Source organism: Hippoglossus stenolepis, chromosome 24 (genome assembly GCF_022539355.2).
Source record: "Hippoglossus stenolepis isolate QCI-W04-F060 chromosome 24, HSTE1.2, whole genome shotgun sequence".
Taxonomy (NCBI): domain Eukaryota; kingdom Metazoa; phylum Chordata; class Actinopteri; order Pleuronectiformes; family Pleuronectidae; genus Hippoglossus; species Hippoglossus stenolepis.
Genome location: NC_061506.1, coordinates 3,570,668 through 3,595,720, shown reverse-complemented (window position 1 = coordinate 3,595,720; position 25,053 = coordinate 3,570,668). Strand labels below are relative to the sequence as shown.

Genomic DNA, 25,053 nt, shown 5'->3' with positions numbered 1-25,053 from the left:
AGACACAAAATCAGTGCTATTTTATTGGTAATAAATATTCTTTCAACATTTGTAGTGCATTTCAGTGGCCCCCACCCTTTCAATAAATGAAAGTTCCTAAAGATGACTCACCCAGAGAGAGTCACAGAAGCAGTTGTCTGGCAGCATAACCGTGACATACTCCTTCTTGGTGCATACGGCCACCACCAGCACGCCCGCTGCGCTAATAAAGGCCTCGAACCCCGTCCCTCCCGGGGTAAAGAAGCTGTACAAGATGAAATAAAGGAAAAACGCTTTATAAAGGTGTTGACGTTTTCAAAGAAAAGCAGAAAAGCCAGAAAACTTGGTATTATGCTATGTTCACATCACAACTTTTCTCATCTCACCTGTAGAGCTGTTTCCTCTTGTCTTTGCTGGGTGGGCCCAACTGGTCCTGGTCAAGTGACAACCAGGCAAGGAAGCTGAAGGCAGAGCCTGGCCAGCGTTGCACAGTTGGTACTGCGATGCCTGCCATGCTGGGTGACAGGTCAAAGTATTGCATGGCACTCTCCAAGCCCTGCTTGCGTACCATGGCCAGGAGGGCTCTCAGGGCAGGACTTACATAGGGGTGTGCTTGGCTGGACTCTGGGGGTCTGAGGAGGCGCAGGAGCCCCAGCAATTCCCTGGCACTCAAGGACTGGGAACCCAGTGAGCCCACCAGGCCCAGTAGGCTCTCAGCACAAGCTCGATGTAGTCGTTGATGGCTTTCCAGAGCGGCCAGTGCTCGCATGACCATGGTGGCATTGACACAGGTGGCACGGGTCTGGCGATTAAGGCAGCTGAGGCGTCGGAGCCAATCGGCCGTAAAAAGTTGCAGCTCAGATAAGTCCAGCTCCGGGAGCCACTGGACCAGCAGTAGTAAGGGCTCCACATTACTTATGCCCAGGAGCCCCACGGAGGTGTGCTCACCCTCCACCGCCTACACACAAATGGAAACAGTTACACAGACACAGACACAGCGAGCAAATATCAGAAAGTTAGAACATACTTCAACAAACCAACAAATATTTTAAAAAAGCAGACAGGCCGACGAGGTCTACGAGCACCAAACACGATGTTTCTCTCACCATATTCATCAGCTCCTTCAGAAGGTGTCGGGATGGTTGGCCGAGTGAGATGAGCACTTCATACAGGTGATTGTAGCCAATCCTCTCCTTGAATACCTCCTGCAGGAGTGGAAGAAAACAGAAAAGGTCAAATTTGTTGCACTGGAGCATGAACAGTATCTTTACGACAGGTGTGCATAAGTAGTGGATAAATAGTGGATAATAGCTCAGAAATCATATGGGAATAGGCAGCTTAATTCTTGAGTGCAAACTGCATTCAAAACATACAGTAGTTAGTAGAGATAATCTGATGTTTTATTTCAATGAATGTATTGAGGTTCCTGTTACCTTTGCAGCTGGTGATTTGTGCATCACTGTCGTCAGGGCTTTGATGGTTGCTACAGCGAGGGAGTCTAGTCGCCCTTGAAACACCTGAAGGAAAATCATGCAGGTCAATCACTGGTGACAAATGATAGGACACAAGGTCAATCTCCTCTTAATCCAAGTGAATGTTATTTGTATCTTTTGCAACGAGCATGCATTCAATTTGAAGCCACATTCACATACAAGGTTTGTGATGCTAAAATGATAATGATCAACTTATTAAAAGGCTCTGAAAACAACATGCATCACACTTGGAGGAATGAAAGAGAGACTTAGGTGGATGCCTTGGGGCTTGATTCAATTAGTGTGCAAGTTAAATCATTGATGATGGTTAGAGGTGTTTTCACTGCAGTAGGAGCTGGCATAAAAGCTTGTACTGCAGATGGTAAGGTGAAAATAAGGAGAGAGTTGTCTTTCTGCTTCAGGTAAAAAATAATAATAATAGCAGGATGATGTGGCTGAAGCAGGAAGCTCTTGGGCTCGGTCAAAAATAAATAAAAACACCCACCTCCACAAACAGACAGAAGTAACTGACTCTTTTTCCTCACACTGACACACAGAAGGCATGCAACCCATGAAACACAAGCCAGACAATGAAAAAATACACAAACACATCTCCATCCAGCTCTGTCCTGCTCATGACCAACGCGTCACGTTCGGGGGCCACTGAACTGGACCCCTTTATTCAATTCACGTGCAGCCGTAGACTGGCCAAACCTATAGAGAGTCTTGGACCAGCTGGAGAGGGACTGTGGCAAACAAATCAAACACTGAGATCATCGTCACCGAGTCCAGATCACATCAAACCACTGAACTCTGTGCGAACACACACCAGGCCAATGTGATAGCATTCCAGTGGAACCCATAGTACAGGCGTACCGCAGAAAACCAGGAAAATGTGGGGCGGGGAGGTGGGGAGGGGGGATGAGGAAACTGAAAACGTCAATAATATAAATGAGATAAAACAAAGGCATACTCGTCTCTCCACAGCAAGACAATTTAGTAACTTGGGTTAATTGCAGTGTTTGAATTTGGTGTTTTTGACTAAATAGCTGCTGTAGCGTATGAGAATTTAACTGGCGATCTCTGGAATGAAAAAAGCTTGATGCCTGATTAACACACCAAGCAGGAAGCAGCCGCATCTGCCGCTGCATCGGATTACAGCTGCTCTACAACAAAGACACATTGATGTGTGTGTGTGTGTGTGTCTTCATGCAGGTTTGTCCACCTGTATTCCTATTATCCACATCAATAGAGGGGATTATACCTGATAAAAGGTGGCTCTGTGAGTAGGAGGTACAAAGAATGAAAGCTGGTCTACTCTGAGGGCAACAAGTGACCTTTCTGTGCACATGAGATGATTCAGTGACAGATCTGACTAGTTGACATGACACCATTCATAAAAAAGGGAGCAAAATTAAACACTACATTTTTAACATTTGAGGTATCGTCAAAAACGTACATTTGAATTTTAAAGCAGGTTATGCAGATTGCATATATGATCAATAGTGTGTTGAGTGCCAGCGCTATGACAGTTTAGTGATTCAATGAGTGGATAATCTTTTTTCTATTAAAATGTGACCCAGTTACATGTAGCAGTGCGAGTGTCCTGCTGTGGAGAGGCTTTGTGGCTCTGGTGAGGTCAAGGTAGTGGGACTTTGCAGCAGTAGCGGGTGAGGGGCAGGTGGGTGGATGGTGAGGGGGTTCAGGTGAGGTGGGGTGGGGGCTTTCTCGGCGGTACCTGAGTGTCCCTCTCTGCTGTCAGTAACCTGTTGTTGGTAATATCTTTCTGGTCCTTGTCTGCTGCCGTGCACCTAGCATTAACCAGCTGACACACACACACACACACACAACAGGCAACATGTCAAGATAGCAATGTAGGGAGGTTGATAGACAAAGAAAATGGAGACAAGGAAGAGACAAGAGGAAGGTGCAGTGGGAGAAAAGATGTTGGAAGTGGAGGAGAGGGTGAGCGGTTAAGGTTTACAGCCATGACCCTCAGCAGGGTCTCTGTGAGGAGGCGTGTTGGTGATCCAGCCTTGCTGTGGGGAGGTTAACATGCAATGTGGGAATAAAAAGCTCGTTCTCACACTTTAAGAAATACTAAACACGACGTACAGCTAAGAACAGACCTACACTTAAAATACTTATCCACCAACCAGATCTATAAGTGATTAAATCAATACTTATTGATGAAAATGTCTTGAGGAGAACAAGAACAGTCTATTATATTTTAGTTGGGATTAACTTTTAGCCAGTCTGAGTTTATAGGTCTGCTGTCAATGTGTGTGTCTGTGAGTCGCTGTGAGAGATATGTAGAGAGAGAGAGAGAGAGAGAGAGAGAGAGAGAGAGAGAGAGAGAGAGAGAGAGAGAGAGAGAGAGAGAGCAGCCGAGGGCTGACTGAATCAATTTGCATAGCTTTGGAATGAAATAAGATTTTCCCCATTGAAAAAAATCAATATGTGGCGGTCAGTGTTAATATTGTGGCGGTGGCCATAAATTATTCAGTTTAAGGGGAAAAAAGACTTTGGGTTTATTGTGAAACTGTAGCGGCGCAGAGGACGTCAGCTAAAATGCTAAAAAGCTAAAAATGTGGCCACATGCAGACCACCTCCGAATGTGGTCTGAGTGATCAGATCTCAAATCATCCTCAATGCATCTTCACACCTGAGCTCAGATCGCTCAGGAGGGATGTTGATACCAGGTCTGAATGGGGGGGTCAAAGTCAGTTACTGGATCTGACCATGTCCATATTTATTACTGTCATAAGGAGGCGATGGGAAGCAAACGTCCTTTCTTTTGTAATATCAGATACAAGATATTATCAAGTGCTATTAATAAGTTAATATTTCATTTTGCTGATATAAACGAGAACAAATATTTCAAAAAAACAAGATCCAGCCATACACATCCCTGTGTATTCAGGTTAAATAAAAAAAGACTTGTGCAGTTACCTTGCTGTTCTGCAGCAGTCGTGTCAGATGCTCAAAACAGTTACTGTTGAGGAAGATGGCTTGTAGAACTGGCCTGTCTGAACACAGGAACATGTCCCTGATAGTGTCTAAGAGACAGCAGGAGTGACGGACAGAGGCAGATAGACAAAGAGACAGGTGGCGAGAGGACGTCAGACACAGAGAGAGAGAAAAAGAAGCACAGAAATAAATCAGATGGTGGAATGAATCGAATTAACCAATACCAGCTTCAATCTTTGCAAATAGACTCAACAAAATGGAACAGGTCAACAGAATAAACTTAATATCATAAAAGTGTAGAAGAAGGTCACCATTATTAAATCCCTACCTAGCATGTTCACTTGCAGCGCCACAAATCGGCTCTCCCAGTGCCGGCCCAGTGTTGGCACTCTGCCCTTGGCCTGCTGCTGCTGCTGTAGAGCAGCAACCACAGCTGCCGGGTCTGAGTTGAGCAGCTTGAAGTAGTTTTCCAGGACTGAGGCGATTTCCACCTGCCGCTGATCTGAGCTGGAGGCCAGGAGGCGCTGTACAACCTCTCGCAGGCAGCCCAGAGTCAGCAGAGCCTTTCGGTCGGGGGCCTCACTGTCCCAGTCCTCGCCCTCGTCTGAGGAGCAGCTACCCATGGAGCAGTCGGCCAGCACCCGCATTAACACCTCCATGGTGGCCGGAGAGATGGCAAGCAGAGCGTTCCTCTGCCAAGGACAAAGGTGTGGAGGGAGGGAAACAAAGTGAGGTGTGGGAGATGAGAGGAGAGGGAAGGGTACAGCCATGGTATAGTTAGCCAGAGATTTATCAAAGCATATCTGACAATAGAGGAAAAAGATACTGCACATTATAAATAAAAGTGGTTGGGAAGTTTTCATACTAAATATTTTACTTCCTCTATTTGCTGATTGGAGAGAGGATTATGCTAAAAAGTCGAATGTACTTACTAATGTAATTACTAAACTACATGCTGTATCCCGTTTGTTTATTGTGCACACAAACAGAAATCTAAATTGGGAAGTTGTGGTTTGATGGAAAGAACATGCTGGAACTATTTTTTTTCTTTTAGAGTAACAGAAGCCACAGCAGCCCCCTCGCAACTTGTATAAATAAGCTGTATAGAAAATGGATGGATGGGTAATTTGTGGCCAAAGAACCTGGAAGCCTGAGTAAGCAGCTTTACTTTGACTGAATGAATGTGGTATCATGTTTGAACACTTTCCAAACAAATCCATTACCAGCTGGATTTGAATCAAGCCAATATCCTGTCAGGTAAACACTGACCTCCAGTTCATCCAGATGCTCACCTGATCACCGGCTACTACGGCTCCAAACAAGTGCAGCAGGCAGCATTTCAGACTCTCCTTCAGGTGCTCGCTCTCCTGGAAGCACTCTGGGAAGAGGACACACACAAAACACATTTCAGCTATGCAAATACAACATAACCACAAAGCAAAACTATTCCGAACTACGGTCCCTGCACTTCTGTCTATAAACAAAACACGCAAACAGACACGCCTTTATCTTCTCTGTCTCATCGATACACACACACACTCACGCACGGAAGCTCAGTGATACCAGATAAGACAGTAAGCACACACAGTGCAGGCATGTGCCGGTCCTGCCAGTGACCTCTGGGTCAGTGTGGTCCCAGTCATCCATTAACTCATCTGTCAACAGGTTCAATTGGTGAGAAGAATCCTGACATCTTGGCTCCGTGATGTCTGTTTCCTTTATCCCTAGCATGCCACAATTAGATTTACTTAATCCACAACATTTTAAGCAGATACACTAGGGAAAAAAAGTTTTCTGTATTTACAGTTTTCCCCTACACTTGCTCTTTGCATGTAACACACAAAAGCATGAAAATGCACGGGGAGAAGCACACACACAGTCTGTCAGGTTTGGCACTGGGTGTTATCTCTAGGAGAAAACCGCAGCAGCCACACAGGGCAGAATGGAGTGTTTGTTTAAAATGGCCGCCAGTGTCGCTGGAGTGCCTAGACAGACACCATTCGCTATCGGCTCATCTCGCCGCCTTGCAAACAGAACACGGACACAAAGAGTGGATTCAGCTGGACCTGAAGAGGAAAGAGGTGGAGGCGGAGGGAGAGGGAGAGGGAGAGGGAGAGGGAGAGAGGGAGCGAGTGACGGCATGGGAGATAAAAAGATGGTGAAAGAGGAGCTCATGTGATAACTAGCTGGCTTTTTTATGATGTAGAAGACTGTTTCCTCATCCACACCCAAATGGCTACTAAATGCAAAGTATGAAGCATAGACGGTAAATGGAAAGTATTTATACAGCACTTTGTCTTATTGACTGCGCAGCCGTCATGGGCAATTTGGTGTTCAAGGTCTGGTCCGAGGACAATGCAAGGAGCCGGGGATCACCCGGGGATCACCTTCTGGTTATGGATGACCCTCTCTGCCGCATTAGTTTTTACGTGGAAAAGAAAGGAGTGAGAAGTGGAGTGAAAAACAAGAGACTTACGGTAAAAGAAGGGAACAAACTCAACAGTGAGTGGAGCTGCCTTGTACTTCTGTCTGCTCCTCTCGACTGTACCCAGCTGCTCCCTGGGGAAAAAAAGGACAAACCGTAAAGAATCATGAAACACTAACAGCAAATGAAAAGGATAAAGAACATTTTATTCTGCTTTTGTATTCTTTTCTATTGGATGTTGTTACCCGCAGGTTCGATGCCTCCAGTTGCGGTAAGGGTCGTAGAGGCTTTCGCAGAATGCCAGCGCATGACGGACAAACTCCTCCGCCTGACTCTGGTCTACCATCTCCTTCTCTTTGGTCTTGCTCTTGAGCTGCATCAACACACACAAAAACATGTTCTCATTCAACAACATAATAACAGTTCGTGCCACTCGTCAGGCCAACATTTGCCAGGCAAAAAAATAAATTAAGAAATTAGAGTAAAAAATAGGGCAGAGTCAGACCTGCTGAATGTAGAGTGTTGTCATGTTGATGATGAGATTGATGTAAGAGCAAGTGCCAATCTCCTCCACGTTGGACAGGTTCCTTTTAGAAACACACACACACACACACACACACACACACACACACACACACACACACACACACACACACACACACACACACACACACACACACACACACACACACACACACACACACACACACACACACACACACACACACACGGGAAGTAAAAACAGGATTCATAGGATCTCTTCAAATAGAGCACCTTTACTAACAGGTTTTTCGTTCAGCATTCAGGCGAGGAGTGCAGCCTGGATAACGCACGCAGAAAGCAGAACATGGTGTATACATTCTGCTGTTGAAATCAAGTGTTTTGTTTAAAGCCATAAAATCGTATTGTCTTTACAAGTTGACGTCTTTGTTGGCGTCCTCCACATGTGACACCGCTCTTTCATCCTGAGATACGTATATGTATCCTTTTTTTTTTTTTATTGCAACCATCATCGACACTCCCACTCGCTCGCTGTGAATTTTCTGTGCTTACTCTGAGGGTCTGTCAGGAAAAGTTCTGGAAATTGTCCAGAGCAACTGATCTTGACATTTGCACTCTCACACACATTTCAGGAAACTTTCCAGACTTCAGTGCATGTCTGAAAGCAGCTTATGTGTATGTTTCCTCTCCTCACCTGCAGATGATGATCAGGAACTTGAGTAGCAGCAGAGCCAGGTTTTGTTGTTCAGGCTCCAGGCCATCGGAGGCTTTCTGGACGCACTGCACCAGCTGGTGGCGCAAAACCTGCAGTATGTTGTCTGGGAGGAGGGTCAAAACTGGGGGAACCTCCTCTGGCCTGGAGAAATAGACACAATCAACAAAGCAAGATGAATAGGAATCTCCATTAGAGAGAAGGAAAACCTACTGCACCAGACTTATATCAAGAGGTTCATTATGGAGGCCTTGCTGCAGGAAGAGACCCTGCTCTGTGTTCACTGAATTTCACACACATGCCTGCATGTATTCAAGGAAAAACAGCATGTGACAGAGAAAGATCGAGAGAGAGAGAGCAGCCAAACCAATGCAATGAATGTCAGTGGGAGCGCAGGACAGATGTGGCAGCTGTGGAGGAAAGGAACAAAATGAAGGAGGGGGACAAAAGGTAAAGTGGCAGAAGCGAAAGGAAGATGAAGGAGGGAGTTCGAGTGAAAGCAGGAAATGGGAGATAATGACTCAAGGGAGGGGGGAGAGAAAAGAAAGAGATGAAAAGCTAAACAGATAGGAGACATATTCCTCCGCCCCACTTCACCCTCACACGACCCTCCTTCATGCGATCCCAGCTGGCAGCACGGCCGTGACATCAGCAGACTTCACCTTTCTCCACATGCACAGGTTTTCTTATGTTCCCATGCCGACATATATTGGAGCATAACCTGCAACGTAATGTTTCCTCTCTGCACAGAAGCATCTGATATGGCCGTGCTACAAGGTTTGTGCTGTGGAGGTCTCACAGCGTGTGGTCGCGCAGTGGTTGATGCATAGATGAAAAGGTAGTTCTGAGCCTACCAGGGATGACCTTAGGCACATAACTACAATGGTGCATTGTTAAATGTATTGGGAAAATGGAGTAAGAAGGGTTGATAGGTGAGAGTACGGGACTAGCAGAAATTAGATAGCCTCCACCAACCAGTGCAGTTTCAGTCTTCAATTCTGTTGCATATACAACCTGATGCATTTTATTTTCCCAATTAGTTTTGGATAAACCGAAAACAAACCGAATTTCTTGCTTGTTCAATGATGACTAATCTAACTAATACATATATAAACATGTTTGTATCATTTCTAATGACCCTCAAATGATTGAATATGGTCTGTTTGCCAGTGGTTACCTTGAAGGTGGCTTTTCAAAGTCCACATCTAGGCATTGCTCATAGGAGCTGATGAAAATCTCCAACCATAGCTTCAAGTAGTCAGGATCCCTCTGAGAAATTAAGAGAAAGAGAGAAAGAGGAGTGAAGAGCAATTCAGAGGAAGAGGGAGAGAATGGTTAGTTGCCTTTGTTCGAAAAAATGGGTAAAACTGTTGGCAGCTGACAATTTGATTACATTTTTTATGCATACATAAGTGATCTCTGTGACTTCCACACTTATGCAACAATAAGCCACAAGCTTTTGGCGCACTGTATTTTAGAATTAGAATGAGTGCCTATAGATATGACACAATTAATATAATGCTTAAGACATGTTTACACTGCTGAAAGGACTTAAATAATAAAGTAGTAAAAACAAATTGGGCTACAGTTGCTGAAGCATGTGAAACACAAAAGAGCAGGAATGTCTCAGGTGTGTGTGTGTCTCGTCTTTTTAGGGAGCGGAAGCTAAAGCATGCACCTGTTGGGAGTGGAAAACAGGCCTGACTACATTCTGAGGCGGGGGGGGAGTTTAGCAATCGGCTGATCTGCATTTCCTAAATTCCTGGAACCAGAGACGGATGAGAAGGCAAAATCAGCCACAGAGGAACACTGGCCTGGCTCAGCCGGGCCGGGTCACAGTAAAGCTGGTGTAAATTCCCCTCATCCGTCAGGAACAAACACAAGAACTACAAACACACGTGACTTCACTGCAAAACTGCTCGACAAGCAAGATGTGGGGACTATAAAGTAAATAAAAAAACTAATGGTGTAGAATAGTGTCCGTTTTTATGACCATCATCATTGCTTTAACTGACAATAAACACAGAAATGAGTCACTTCTATGTCACGCACTTGTCAACACATGACTGTGGCAGATTTGCTATGTCCTGGATTAGGGAGTAGAAGGTTTTACCAACAGGAACAGAAAGAGACAAAGCTGGACAAACAATAGTCATTGTTCTGAGGGAAGCTTAGACTTTAATCATGTTACACTTTTTCTACGTGTGAAATTACATGGCAATTATTCAGACAAACTTATTTCCATTTATCTTGTCGGACAAACACACTCAATGGATCTGACCAAGAGGGGGATATGAAATAGAGAAAAGTAGCAAATCGTCAAACAATTCCTGGAGTCTAGTGCATGTCGAAAATCCAGGGTGCAGGACGTGTGAATAAACTATCATACAGGAGTAATCACTTGCACACAACACCCCCTGCAGATCCTGTTGGGGCCATCTGGAGGGTGCCAATAAGCAATGTGGGTCAAGGAGGGCTGAAGAGGTGATTGGGGCAGATTACAACACCAGTCAGTGTATTGTGCTTTTGGTAGCATTGTCTGAACAGTATGGGTTATTAAAATTATAATTTGAAGCTATTTTTGTCATGCCTGTTCGTCCAAAACAGAAACTTTTGAGACTCACAGGAGTTAGGTGAAAGTTAAAACCATTAGAATTCACTCAGAAGAGAAAGTATCTGCAGTAAATTATAAGATAACCTCTCCTATCCTGAGGCGAAGATAACAAGCAAATAAAGTGGAGCAGCTTTAAAGCTACCCCAGGAAACAAACAGATAGGGAACAAGAACAAAATGCAAATTAGGACAAAAATAACAGTGCTCATGTTCACAGTGGGTTTCTAATGGGCCTATCTTGACTGTATCTGGCTTTAACGTATTTTATTTTATTATCAGTGTTGTTATCTCTTCCCTATAATAAAGTTATCCCCACCTGGATAGCACAAATGGCCACCGTTTGTTCCGCTTGAAAACTAAAGAATGTGCAGATTAGAGTTTGAAAATGAATAGAAAAAGAGGGTAAGGGGTTCTTAGGATAGCGGTGCCATGTGGCTAAAGAGTGGGAGTAGGAATTGAGAGGCTGACTGCTTCTGTCTGCGTGTCAGAGTGGGAACCAGCCAGAATGAAGCAGGAAACCAGCGTCTCTGCAGTTCCTTGTGAAGTCATCAGAACAATATTGAGACGTTGGCCTCTGTTGTGTGTGTGTGTGTGTGTGTGTGTGTGTGTGTGTGTGTGTGTGAGTCAGAGAGAAACAGAGAGGAGAGACATAAGAAAAGAGGGAGAGGGACATCTGAATGGAATAAACAGCAGCCACGTGTGAATAACACATTCTGTTGAGAGAACATGACATGTTGCCTTTGTGTGCTTCTTTTTCCTGTGTTACTTTAAAGACCTGCATGAATCACTGACTATGGGGAGAAAGCTGTTATTTAACTTCAGCGATAGTCAATTGTCATACATATTCATGTGGATGTTACTGTGGATGAAAACTGCATGACGATTTGAGCCTGCAGCTTCACTCCATACACTGTAAATAAAGATGGACGACACGTCTCCACTTCCTCCCACTATCCAGAAATGAAGCCAAAACATCCCGGATACGAAAGCTGCCTTGGAGCCAGAGTCTGTAAAGTAGCGATCGCTAGCAAGGCCCCACCGATACATGTGCTCGACCAAACATGAGTCAGTCTCAACTGTCAGTCATGATGCTTCCCCCTGTTTTTATTGCATCAAATAACTAATTACATCCAAACTTAACAGTAGAATATGCAACGAGAAAACATCTTTGAGGAAAACTTGTTTGCCGTGTGTGTCAGAAAGAATGTCCTCTTTTTAGGCAGCAGCTCCGGAGCACAGATGCCCATTGAGTGTTTGGACTGGGGCAGGCGGGGACACACCCTGCTCTGCATGGCTCTGCTTATCCTTGGCCTTCATCACTGGCCAGACATAATGACCTTAATGTACAAGTAGGAATCCTGATGCAACAACAACAGTCACCTTGTCCCAACTCTCACAATCATGTAGTGTCCCAGTTCCCACGAGAGGATCACATGCCTCTCCGATGTATATCCATTATTATTTATTTTCTTCTCCATCACAAACCTAAAGATCTGTTTAAGCTGACCTCTGTAAATCTAACAAGGTTGCCAGCAACACAGATCAATGAACTTCATTCTTGAAACTGTGATCCCCATTGGCCCACAGAAGGGAAGTGTTACGCTGCCCTGAGTGAAAGTGCTGGTTGGGGATCAATGTCTATAGACAGCTCGCACTCATTTTGATATGAGAGATGCCACACTCTGAAAAACACGAGATATGTGCTGACCTGCTCTGTGATATCATAACCTTCCAACTAACAGCATGTTGCCAGCACTGCGTCATAGCAACCGATAAAAAAAGATAATAAGTGATCTAACTAAATGTCAGACTAAACAGGTGGGAAACCGATCTGACACATACAATCGCCAGATGAAAACAATCTGTTAAAAGAGATAATCCACATGGACTATAAATGAAGGTTCCTTTGGCCAAAATAATTGGCTTACTAATAAGTTTTACTGCCTAAAGAAACCAAGAGGCTGAAAGGCAAGTGAAACAGAAACCACATAATACCAAAGTCAGCCACGCTTTAAACACATACAATAAAAACAATAATTACTACTTTAATAAAACTGTTATTGCAAAAACACCCTGGGCCCTTAATATGTCATTACTTTCTGTGGAATGTCAACACCAGTAGTTTTTACAACAAACTGAAAAGGACACAATTTGATTTCATTTATCTGTTATGGTTAGGTAAATGCTTGTATACACAGTGCTGCTACAGAAGTGGGCAGCCAGACAAGCTCCACCTTTCCAGACAGGCGTGGTGAGACAACTGGTCGGGTGGCTGCTCGCTTAGTTTGGGTGGCTGTGGGTGACCTGGCTTGTAGAAGAGGCATGGAGTCACTTAAAAAAAAAACGTCCAAGAAAGGTCCACTCCCTGTTGGGTTTTTTCAAGACTTCTTCTTGTGGTCGTTCTGTTCCTGCACCATCACAGCCCGGCAGTCAGTGACAACTCCTCGGGCCGTGACGTCACCGCTGGGGGGTGTATATATATATATAGACACTGGGTGGGAGGGGTGCAAGTAACATGAAGCATGTCTGACACACAATATCAGTGACATCACTGTTATTCCAGAGATATACATAGCACAGAGGAAAATGAGAAGCATAGACTGCAGGGAGAAGCAGTGAATAGGAAAGCTAACCTGAGGGAACAAACTTTGCATACCAGCACATAAACCAGTTCCTGAAAGTGTGTAGCTTGTGTGGCTGGTGTACAGATACATGCATTTATGTGTCTGTGTGTGTGTCTGTGTGTGTGTGTGTACATTTATGCAGAGATTAGACCGTAACAAGCAAACGAGCAGCAAAGCCAGACAGAGACCCAAGTAATCTACTTATATAATATATTATATACTTGTACAAATATGTGAAACTTTGGAACTTTCTCCTCGTCCATCATTTCCTGCTCAACTGTTCAATTTCATTTCCACTTCCCTTCCCCCTCTCCCCCCGTCTATTTTCCTTTCGCTTCTCTTTTGCCAATCCTCTCACTAAATCATGACTCCCATTCAGTGCAGGGGGTTTATGCAAATTGCTGTTGGTTGGTGCGGGGTGAGATCAGACAGGATGACTGTTTCTGTGAATCTTCAACCAGAAAGTCCTGGTTTGGTGACAATTGTTTTTAAAAGAGTGCAGATTTCTCCACTAGAATTCCGATACTGGACTCCCGCTGGAGGTTGAAATGACTCCCTGTGTGTCTGTTGAGGCGTGTTCCCTGTGGTTGGGCATTAAAGGGGCTTTTCTGCAGCAGACGAAACGGCTTTAAGAGAGTAACTGGCATTATTCAGGAGGAGTCTGCTAAAGCCTCCACTTTCTCTGACAAGCCCTTCTAGATGATATGCTGGTGAAACAGAGCGGAGAGCTGCTGCAGGGTTGTGTTGTTGCCACCGTGCACCAGCGGCAGCCAGCGGTTTCCCTCTGCTCGGGGGACAACACACAATGACAGGCAGCTAAGAGGATCGCTTGTTACGTAACTGTCTTAGCCATCGGCTGTGACCTCCCAGCCCTCTACAGCTCCAAGAAGCTTAGCCATTGCAACTACTCATTGTTAAAATTCTCACATTATAAACCCTCTGAATGATGTCCACTTGAAAAGAGACTGAGATTCGAGAGCTTTCGGGTCAATGCCAGTGTTGATGTAAATAAAAACATGAGAGACATTTGTGTCCTGCCTCCCACTTGCTCTGTACATTTTCCTGTGTATTGACGCTCACCCAACAACATCTGATCTCATTATCAATCATTATACATATTGACCAGCTGCCTCCTCTGACTTGAAACACAACTTTCAGCAGAATTATTCCTCACACATCTGTTTAAGAACAAACCCACAGACTCTTCCTTTCTTTCAGCAGGAGGAAGCCAATGATAATCAGGTGCACAAAGGTGATAGGGTTAGGGTTAGGGCTACACAGAGATATGGAATAACTAAGGTGGGATGGGGCTGCTGGTGTCCTGGTGTTGGAACAGGATGAGCTGGTTCTAAAACAGCAAGCCTCTACTGTCAACAGTACACATCTGACTTGACTCCTCCTCGGGGGAAGAGCTCCAGCGTTAGCCTCTGACATTACAGGCAGTCATGTCTCTATTGTTGTCAATCATTACACAGACAGAGGACATGAGGGGAAGGAGAGAATGAAACACTTTCCAAGTCCTCTCTCTGAAGAATATAAATTTGAATTTACTTCCATGTTAAAAGTTGCAGTACTATGGTTCTAGTTGGACTGAAATGTCAGAATCTGTCCATCAATTTAATTTAACCACCCAAATGCCAACAACATTCAGTGTCGTAAACCCTGGATAATGTAGGTAGATTACATGTGTTGTTAGATAGATGGCGTCTTGATTTCTCGCGCACAGTTAAGATAAGATAATCATCGCTTGAGACAACAAGAGGCTGCGAAGGGGAGGTGAAGCACTGAGGTTGCATGTAGAACCATTAACCCTTTGGTGGGACCCAGGGGGTCTCAGGGCTCACATAGAGATATTCCTGCAGGTTCTCCTCACAGGCAACATATCCTGGCAGCACACACATACACACACACACACATAGCATAGAGAAGCTCCGCCGGCCATACCTGACATTTCAGCTGCTCGGTGAGGGAGACACATTCTGCAGCACACATATATATTTTAAATGCTTCTCTCTCACCGTCTCTTTTTGCCTCACGCAAAGATAAATACTGGCCCTGTGGACCCTGGCTTCCAGCCAGAATGAAATGAAATGATCCTTGGTCGCAGTTTAATGCTTAGTCAATGCAAATACAGACTCCTGCTAGAGCAAATGCAATGTGTATGCTGGCAGCAATTGGCGGCCTTTTAGCAAGTTACTGTGACAAGTCAGTGCAGGCAGCAGTGTGCCTGAATACTTCTAGTACCTCTGAACCCACAAAAACACCAGCAACATGGGCATTAGATATTCTATTTGTGTCAACAAGTGTGGATTATTCAATATCACATCCTAAACTTACAGGAAACAGCTTGGTGTGTACTCTATGTGTGTGTTTGTGTGATTGTGAGGGATTACTGTGTGGAGAAAGTGTGTGACTGCAGCCTGACTCACGTGAGGAGAGGCTCAGGCGGACCGTTTTGATTGGACGCCAGGTCTCGAACATGCTGCATCGCCCAGTGAATTAAATCTAGCCAACAGCTGACTCAAGGGCTGCTGTCTCTACTAGAGTGTCGTTCATTCATCTGCACCACAAAAACAACACACTGTCCTTGCAGCAGTGCCCACCCCCCCATCCTCACATTACATCGTGGTACGTGTCCACACAGCATCCCTACTGGTGTGGATGTTTTTTTTTACAGATGATGAGATGTTGCAGTTACCGGGGATGGTTTAGTCAGTGCTATCATGAGCTACATAGAAACATGTAATACCTGATTTTATGTTTCAATGTGTTACTCATTTATAATCCTGTATTATAGCCTCACAGCAAGAAAGTTTGAATCCTGGTTTCTGTGTGGAGTTTGCATGTTCTCCCTGTGTCCTCTGGCCAAAGGCAAAAATTTGGATATGGATTTTTAGAGGCCGGTGCCAATGTTAGGGATGTATCAGCAGATATATATTAAAAATGGCAACGATTCTTAAGAGACCTGTTTCTATAAGTTAACCGATATATTGGTCGGGCTCTCTACATGACCTGAAAATACTATTTAACTTGTGAAAATTGATATTTATGGTATGAAACAAATGCAATTTGGTTTAAAATGATCCGTCAGCAGATGCCATATTGATTTTACTCACTCACTCATGATGTCTTTATGAGGGAGGGGATACCATCACACTGCCCATGACTTCAGACTGTGACATCAGCCACAGTAGGAGTGTGAGTGTGAGTGTGTGTGTGTGTGTGTGTGTGTGTGTGTGTGTGTGTGTGTGTGTTTACCTTAGTGTAGTAGAGCATCCAGACCTCGTAGAGTCTCTCCTTGGATGCCATGGTGCCGGTGTGTAGCACCCACGGCCTGTAGTGTCCACCGAGGTCACTTCCCTGGCTGCTTCATGCTCTCCAGTCATGAGCTGAACCTCTGCTGCTGGGCATCACTGCTCATCATCATCATCTTCATCATCATCCTCGTCATCAGCATGTCTGTCAAGGTGTAACTCTCCTTCAAAGATCCAGAAAAAAGGGCGATGGTTGACGTGTTGAGGCAGAAACTTTCCCCCAAAAAATATGTCATTCCATGGCGGAGGAGAGGAGCACAGTCCCGGAGGGGAGTCGGAGCAGCTGGGCCCTGCGCTTCCACTTCTTCAGCTCGGCTTCTTCTCCTCGGAGGGACACACTCACACTGCGGAGGATGATGACAACAACTCAGAGAATGACATATCATGGAGGATTGTGTTGTTACCAGCAGCAGCAGCAACACAACAGGAGACTTTCTCCCTTACAGCTGCAGGACTGGAGCGACGGTGGAGCTTTTAACTACACGGCAACAACACACACCGACAACCGAGTGTGTATTTCTGCCACAAATAAGCAGCAAGGAGCCGGTGACAGCTCGGCCGACATGACGGCTACAGACGACCTTACCTGAACAAGCTAGCTTAGATGCTAGCTGTCAAAAAAAAGCCTATTTCAGTTTTTCTTTTAGCCTTCCTCTCTCTCCTCTCTCCTCCTCCTCCTCCTCCTCCTCCTCATGTGACAGAAACGCCTCGTCCTCTGGAGTCTACCCGGCTACACGCGTCTCACATCAACACACACACACCTGAGCACATATACGAGACACAAAGTGGGTTAAAACCCCGGTTAGATGGGGGGGGGGGACACGCACCTGAGCAGCAGAGACCAACCCGTCACTGTGGCTAATGCGTCAAGTCAACGTAAACACCAACAGCGCGCGGAACAACCCGCGGCTACTTCCTGGCCCGACCACGTCTTCACAATAAGAGTCCACTCGGGAAGTGACCGATGTGTAAGAAGTTAGACAAACTAACACCTCGTTGCAAAGACACACACTTTACTTTAGAATGTGTTCTATCATCAAATCACTGGTATTAAATCACTGCAATAGGTTTAGTAAAAGCTGGAAAACAGTAGTGATATTATTTGCTAGTACGAATCATTCGCATGCACATCGTTGGACCAACCTTTAGTTTGGTAGGCAAACCGGATGTTACCCCGCGACAACACGCACACAATTTGCAAAAACTAATCAACACACCCTTGTTTGAAACTACATCGCAGTCCCATGTGTGTGTGTTGCATCGCATTAAACTGCAAACTGTGTTCAATAGACGTGAAATTAATGTTTATATCATTTATCAAACATGCTCGAAGTGTTTGCGACAGTTGTTCTCCTTTACGTTGTCGATGTGGACTTTGAGGGTCGCTACACACTTTGCATATGTTTGACTGCCACCTGGTGGAATATTCAAATAACTACTGTTTGTCACTTATTAATATTATTATTATTATTAGTAGTAGTAGTAGTAGTAAAAAAATATACAACTATAGAATAAAATACATAATTGTGACATATTTGTTGTTGACAACATTTATTGTCAAAAGGTAAAACGAGGGTCAGAGAATTACACATTTTACCACTTGTTCCAGGTTAAAGGTAGTTTTCATTTAATTTGCAGTAAATCCAATCAACCACCAGATGGCGACAAGTGACCACAAATGACGAGACAGGCCGAAAACTGACAATTAATTTTTTTCAGACTAAATACATTTAATGACAACAGAATGTTAAAACACGAAATGTTTAAATTCCTAATAAAGCACTATCATATCTTATTGTATCCGGGTCCAGATCTGTGCCTGTGACCTTTTACTTTGTTTCCTCAAGTTGCCACACAGATAAATCCACAACCATAAAGAAATAAATTGAGGCAGACAGGGAAGTTAAGAAATCCATTTTTTTTTATTGATACATATCATTTATGTGTGTATATATCAGGCTCATACAGCTACCAGGTTTGATATGTACTGCAAATCACAGTTGCTATACACAGTACACTTCGTCACAGTTAGGAGATCAATCACCATATTCAGAAATCAGGTTTCAGTAAAACATAAAGGCGTTGTTGTGTAAGAGTCACAGAGTAGAGATATCTCTCTTTTGCCATATCACTAATGATCAGGACATCTACTGTCTCTACTGATGGTTTCTAACCTAACTCCTGCAGGAAACACTAATGATACATATAGAGATAGATTCTATTGCTCAAGTGCTTCTTTTTAAAGAGGCCAAGTTGCACCTTATCCTATTAGCTCATAGGCAAACATTTCAGATGAATATACAAGAATACATGGGCATACATGTTCAACCACATACAGCAAAATATATTTACATTTGCGATCAAGGTCAGTTTTGTAAACTGAAGTAACCTGGTGAATTGTTCAGTTGTTTTCCGTCATTTTAAGTAGTTTCTTATGTTTGTTATGTTCTATGTTCAAGTGCGAATTCTTCTGCCAAGTTTGGTTTGAATGAGTTATTTGATGCTGTAAACACAGGATGTACCGCCAGGATTGATAGCTGAGATTTTCTTGAGCTTAGTCGGGACTTTGTGTAATGTTGCCATGGAGTTCTTACATTTTTCCACTTCCTGGGTGCAGTGGATGACAACGAATGTACAGACAACTATCACTGTTATACTGTCAGTCTCCGAAAAACAAACGCAATGATTCTCAGGCAGGTTCTGGAGTGATAAGGGGGGGGGGACTTTCTCAAATCTTAGTTTGAAAAGCTCTGATATAGGTGAACATATTTGCACATATGAGTCGTAAACCTCTTTTTTCTGTACCACAGTATTCACCATTCACAGTCAGAAGACATAACACTTTAACGGACAAACTCACCGTAGAAACAAAATACTGTGTTCTAAACGTAAACTGTTAAACACAAATATCTGTGTTTAACGATGAAGTGTATCTGGCTGGACTTCTGTAACTCGTAGTTGCCTTTTGCCTCATAGTCAGAAAGTGATTAGTAGTCAACTAATAATCTGTTCTCCTGTGACTCATCGATAGTCCCTTATCTTTATTATTATTATGGATCCTTAGTGCATTACCAGAGCAGCTTCTTAGATCCAGCACTTTCACTGTCACCTCACCAACAACCAAATCCACATATGCATTAGATGAACACGTTTAAACAAAACTACTTGTAAAAGGCTCAGAGAGTTAGGTTAATAATAAGAACAAAATAAAAGCACAGTAGAGTGTGGCCACTTTGCTTTGATTGTCTTGAGTTTGGTTTACTAGTCATGGCTTTCAGCAATCTCGGGATAGGGATTGGAAAAATAGGGAGGGGGGTTAGGAGAAGTCCCACACGGCCTCGGGAGTGTCGGCGCTGGGCATTGTCAGAGCGTGGCAGGACGGACCGGGGGGGCAGGACACTGGAGCGTCCTCGGGGCTGGTGAGCGGCACCGCTGGGTACATGAGGCTGAGGAAGGAGTCTCTTCTGTGCCTCTTCACCTGTCGTGGAACAACAACACACTGCTCAAACACTAGCAAGACACAACGGAATGCTGTTGTTTCAATGACTGATCATTCAAGACAAAATTCCCAAGACACGAGAGGTAGGAAACCCACCTGCTTGAAGAAGGCGTGGGTCAACAGTGAAGATGCTGACGGTCTACAGAAGAGAAAGACATGGTAAACGCTGTCACATGCACAACCTTGTGTTCATATAAGATTGTCAAATTGAGTCGACTTCCTTTAAAATAACGACCTGCGATCGGGCTGCTGCTGCAGACACATCTGGACCAGATTGTGCAGGGTGGCCGAGTGGTTCTTGGGTCCAGGGCTCTGAGGTCGGTCGGTGGGAGGAGCGGTGGCGCTGTGTGTCAGGCTTCCGGTGGCCACGCTCTCCCCGATGCCAGAGTCCACGCCAGACCGCGACACCTTCAGGCCCCCCAGCTCGCCCAGCGGGAAGGGGGCCACGTCGAGCAGGCAGCAGTGGGAGCCGCGCAGCTTCTGAAGCAGCATCTGAGCAGAGAACAACAGCGTCCAGTTTAGAGTGAACTGACCCTCACAATTAATTATGCACATGCTGTATTTTTGTGGGACTGTTTTTTTCATTACCTGAGTGGGTGGCATGTCCTGAAAAGGCACCCTGCCACTGACCAGTTCACAGGCAACGATACCTAAACTGTAGATATCGGACTTTACTCCGTAACCATGCAGGTCCTATTGAGGAAAACGTCACGGTGAGAGGAGCAACAGAACAGAAAAGAATCAGGCTGAAAACCGGACACTTCAATATTGTTAACGTCTAACTGCATAGCTGTGATTTCATTACAGATACATGGAACTTGTAGATACAATTTGGGATTTGAATCGGGGGAGTCCTGACCTGTCTCAGTAGTTCGGGGCTGAGCCAGGGCAGAAGGGCGGGGCTGTGATTGGGCATATCGAACACCGCCCTCATCCTCTTTCCCTCACGCATCATACTGTAAATACTGTGGAGCCCTGAGAGGTATACACGCCCCTCCCCTGACAGCAGGATATGACTGGCCTTCAGTGCCCTGAATAAAAAAAAATACAGGTGCTAAAGTACAAATACTTCAACACTTTTTTAGACCTTTTCTAAATGTTAACATCTGTCTCCCACTGACCGGTGAACATAGCCCATCCGATGCAGGTATTCCAACGCTTTCAGGACACCGTACAGCAAGTAGGCTATCAGGGACTCACTCATTCCATCAGGGAAATATGTCCTCAGTAAGCTGTCAGCAGAGCCTGCAGGCAACAGGAGACAGAGCTGAGCAAGGAGAGGTTTCAAGGAGAATATGCAGTGATCCTTCTTAACTTTGAAGAAGTGGTGCTACTGTACCTTTAATCTAAACAGTACAATGTTTCATGATCTCTTGACTACACATCAGCAGCATTTAAAAAACCTTTAAATGTTTCGAGCGCAAATAGAATTACTGCCCTGTGGTTGATTGCCTCTCACCATCATCAAATTATTTGCTGATTAACTCTTAATGCAGATGCTCTTGTAAATCCCATGGATATTTCAAGGACATAAAATAACAAAGTATATAAAAAGGTATAGGCAGTTGCTGACCATAGGCCATGAGCGGTGTGAGGACCCACAGTTGGCAGCAAGAGCTGAAAACCCGGCGAGAGGTCAGCAGGTTTTGTTGGCGGAAAAGCCTGAACAGGAGAACCTCGTTCTGGGGACGAAAAAGAAATGAGACAAAACACACACCAGACCGAAGAGTAGCTTTTAGAACCACATGTGTTCAGTTTGTGGAGAGCAGCTCACCATGAGCTGCAGCAGCTCCTCTTCGGTGCACTCGTCCAGGTTGGTTTGTTTGACAGCCACCAGCTGGTTGGTCGGGACGTGCCGTGCCATGCTCACCTGGCTCAGGTTGTTGAAGCCCCTACCTGCAACACAGTGAACGGAGCTGAGGTGAAATCTCACTCGTCTTGAAAATGTAGGGAGATGGTGCGAGTGGATCTCTTTGCAGTTTCCTTGGCTGACGTGAATGTCTGACTCAAGCGTGTGTTGTTCTTACCGAGCTCAGACAGTAGCTGGTAGTGGGAGGGCTCAGCCGACAGCCCCGTGATGTCATCGCCGCCCGCTGGCCCTTGCAGAGTGTATTCAGAACCGTCACAGCTCTGCAGGGAGCCACACAACCAGCGACACACCACAAACATCGATTATGAATTTATCTTTATTATTTATTTAACACAATTTAGTGTATTATGTAAGTGACTCAAAGGCGTACACATTTCAACTCTGATTAGAGGATTTATGACTTCTCTCAGGCTCTGTTAATGACAGGTAGGAAGTCCATGTACTGTATGTTGACCAACAGAGGGTAGTGATTCCCTGGTACGCTTCATACGCATGGGGCTGGTTGGGACCCCCCTCACTGAGCAGGCAGAGGAGAGGATCAGACCTCAGACCTGCTATTAGGGGATCTGATCACAAGTAATTAAGTCCACCTGGTATTAAAAGGCGTCCTGATTGGGTCTCCTGTGACCACATGGGATCAGATCCCACTGTACAGCTCTATATGAGATTCACAGGTGGAACTCATTAGCATTAAAGATGCATTTGATTGCACACGCGCACGCACACACACACACACACACACACACACACACACACACACACAGAGTGGTTGTGTTGGCTTTAATTGTTTCTGCATTTTTTCCCTCCTGAACTCCTCCCACAATAGCAGTACATTAAATATTATTAAGAATAGCTGACTAAATATCATAAACTTCAGTATCAATGGTTACATTTATTGAGGGATGATATGAGAGGCAAAACTGACACTTTATTTTTGTGCAGAATGATATTTTAACAGCTTAGTGACCATGTTAAGTGCTACCCAGCCAGTGGGGCTTGTCTGAAAAGATAATCCATGATGATGTGAGGGGTTGACACTTTAATTAATTACAAAAAAAACCTGTGTCATGAACTGGGAGTGCGAGAGACATGGTCATTCACCAGGTATAAAGGGTCTAATAAAAGAAAGAAATGTAGGGATCCAGAGTTTTTAGAGCTTGAAACATACTAGACACTATATGAAACACTCGGCCTCTGCTGCACCACATTTGATCAGTCTTGCTTTAATCTGTCTCATGTGAGTCAGTAGACTTTATGGAAGTGCGATGCTAACTTGATGGAGTATCCCTTCAGGGTGCTTTTCCAGAGGTCACTGTCTCAAACAACGTTGAGTAGCTCCAAAGAGCTGATAAGTGACCAATGAAAAGTGATGATATGATGGAAGAGCATCAGTGGGACCACTGTCTCCATGCTGACAGTGTCTCGGGTACTGACCAGGAACTGGTGGCTGGTGTCCTCATACTGCTCCTCTATGTCCAATGGCTGGACCTGAGCATGGGAGATGCAGGAACAGTCCTGGTGGAGGGGAGGGAGGAACACAAGTGAGACATGCTCTGCAGGATGACGGGGGGGGGAATGGGGAGGAAAATGAGGAGCCTGGGAGGACGTATGGGGTCCTACACATGCCGTGCAGAGTATTGGAGGGTCCGAGATGAGATGGGTGACACAAGCATCAGGGCTGTGACGGCACTCACATGGCACATTATCGAAAGTGGTGAGTGGAGGGAGGATTAGAGTGATGACAACAGGCAACAACGAGACAGCTGAGAGACTGATGTGTCCCAGCAGAACACAACAAATACAACATATAGATGTGCCTATCAGGTGTGATAGATAGATAGATAGATAGATAGATAGAAGATTATTGGTATATTGGTGCATCTCTATCAGAAAGCTCCTACTTTTCACTACATTTCTTAGTATCCTGGGTTTATTATGTACCACAAAGGGGGTCATCATCAGCATGAGCCATCTGATTCGTGACTACATATCTACTGGGTCCAAGTGAAGCAACACACACGCACAAAAGCACGGAGACACAGAGAAGCGAAAGGCTTTTAAAGCGTGGTGCTGGTGTCCTTACCAAGAAAGACATGGAGTCCTTTTGGCGAAGGCAAAGTCGCAGGGCTTGGCATTCATCCGATCTCAGGCTGCAAGGAGATGGGGGGGGGGAGGCAGGGAGATGAGGCGCAGTAAAGTAATATGAGACACCCACCACCACCACCATCAGACACACACACACACACACACACACACACACACACACACACACACACACACACACACACACACACACACACACACACACACACACACACACACACACACACACACACACACACACACACAAAAAAATCTCTGGACTAGAAAGCAGCCAGCATCCATCCAAACTCACCCACCCACCCGTCCGTCTGACACTCACCTAGCTGCATCGGACAGGAACAGTCACCCGCAGAAATCCAGGTGCAGACGAGTCGGTGCAGGTTTTAGCATCGGGAGGAAAACAGTTGTGAAGTCTGTAAAACAGTGTTTACTTACACTTCTACTGCTGCTGCTGCTACCTGGGCTACAGTCACATCCCACTGTGTCCAACACATTCATGAAATTCAATTCCACTTCAAGGTTAGATCACCTGCAGCCATTTGTACTGTAACCAGAGCACATCTATTAGTCCTTAATATCGGTTTATAGCCAGCTAGCTAAGCTCACTAACGTGGCTATCTATGTGTGCCTGGTCCGAGCATTGAGCTAACGTTAGCTCAGCTCCAAGCTGGGGTTTACACGTACTGTGCTAACTTAAAATTAGCCCACGCGAGAAGAGGCTGCTCACCAGTCTCCAGTTCGACGGGCGCCCCGACGTAAACAAGTTAAAAATACAACGAAGAGCCTGAAAACCAGAACAGCTCCTCGCTCACAAAGTCCATCCTCTGTCTCTGCTGTCCAATCGACCGGGTGGGATCAGAGCCGTCGGTGGTTTTCCTGTCAGTCACCAACTGCACATTATTCAAAAAAGCGAAGATTGAACCTTTTTTTTTTACCGAGAGGACTTTTAATTTGACACAGGCTACTGGCGA

The 25,053-nt window shown here is 44.9% G+C and overlaps 2 protein-coding genes across 6 annotated transcripts in view; both read right to left on the bottom strand.

Annotated features, from left to right (window-relative positions):
- The window catches only part of nbeal1 (neurobeachin-like 1), a 35,004-nt gene extending 17,499 nt beyond the window's left edge, over window positions 1-17,505 (bottom strand). Inside the window, exons 1-15 of one of the 3 annotated variants that reach the window (XM_035150284.2) lie at window positions 17,438-17,505; window positions 16,555-16,954; window positions 9,237-9,328; window positions 8,042-8,203; window positions 7,352-7,433; window positions 7,092-7,219; window positions 6,898-6,980; window positions 5,714-5,799; window positions 4,750-5,113; window positions 4,404-4,510; window positions 3,190-3,276; window positions 1,413-1,496; window positions 1,086-1,184; window positions 366-937; window positions 112-244 (exon numbers count right to left, since the gene is read on the bottom strand). In XM_035150284.2, coding sequence (XP_035006175.1) covers window positions 112-244; window positions 366-937; window positions 1,086-1,184; window positions 1,413-1,496; window positions 3,190-3,276; window positions 4,404-4,510; window positions 4,750-5,113; window positions 5,714-5,799; window positions 6,898-6,980; window positions 7,092-7,219; window positions 7,352-7,433; window positions 8,042-8,203; window positions 9,237-9,328; window positions 16,555-16,605 — 2,130 coding nt within the window. In that variant the 5' untranslated portion in view covers window positions 16,606-16,954; window positions 17,438-17,505. Of the gene's footprint in view, window positions 1-111; window positions 245-365; window positions 938-1,085; window positions 1,185-1,412; window positions 1,497-3,189; window positions 3,277-4,403; window positions 4,511-4,749; window positions 5,114-5,713; window positions 5,800-6,897; window positions 6,981-7,091; window positions 7,220-7,351; window positions 7,434-8,041; window positions 8,204-9,236; window positions 9,329-16,554; window positions 17,177-17,196; window positions 17,407-17,437 lie in introns of those variants that run through there. The other 2 variants (XM_035150285.2, XM_047339086.1) reach the window with 2 other exon arrangements.
- A 1,008-nt stretch (window positions 17,506-18,513) lies between these two features.
- Window positions 18,514-25,052, bottom strand: stradb (STE20 related adaptor beta). 3 transcript variants are annotated; one of them, XM_035150823.2, is made up of 13 exons: window positions 24,810-25,052; window positions 24,402-24,626; window positions 24,063-24,129; window positions 23,414-23,494; window positions 22,137-22,239; window positions 21,884-22,005; window positions 21,683-21,791; window positions 21,231-21,354; window positions 20,969-21,140; window positions 20,698-20,802; window positions 20,345-20,601; window positions 20,206-20,248; window positions 18,514-20,088 (listed from the first exon to the last, which is right to left on the bottom strand). In XM_035150823.2, the coding sequence occupies exons 3-13, from the start codon at window positions 24,072-24,074 to the stop codon at window positions 19,927-19,929; spliced, it is 1,290 nt and encodes a 429-aa protein (XP_035006714.1). In that variant the 5' UTR covers window positions 24,075-24,129; window positions 24,402-24,626; window positions 24,810-25,052; the 3' UTR covers window positions 18,514-19,926. The 3 variants fall into 3 exon arrangements, with proteins under 3 accessions (XP_035006714.1, XP_035006715.1, XP_035006716.1); XM_035150824.2 differs by having other exon boundaries at window positions 24,402-24,495; XM_035150825.2 differs by having other exon boundaries at window positions 24,402-24,405.
- Between the last annotated feature and the right edge of the window lies 1 nt (window position 25,053).

What these genes read in the sequence shown, in the direction of transcription:
- stradb (XM_035150823.2), bottom strand. An exon ending in AGGAGCTGCTGCAGCTCATG is followed by an intron (nt 21,792 to 21,883) that starts GTGAGCTGCTCT and finishes TTTCGTCCCCAG; the next exon opens with AACGAGGTTCTCCTGTTCAG. An exon ending in CGGATGGGCTATGTTCACCG is followed by an intron (nt 21,141 to 21,230) that starts GTCAGTGGGAGA and finishes TTTTTTATTCAG; the next exon opens with GGCACTGAAGGCCAGTCATA.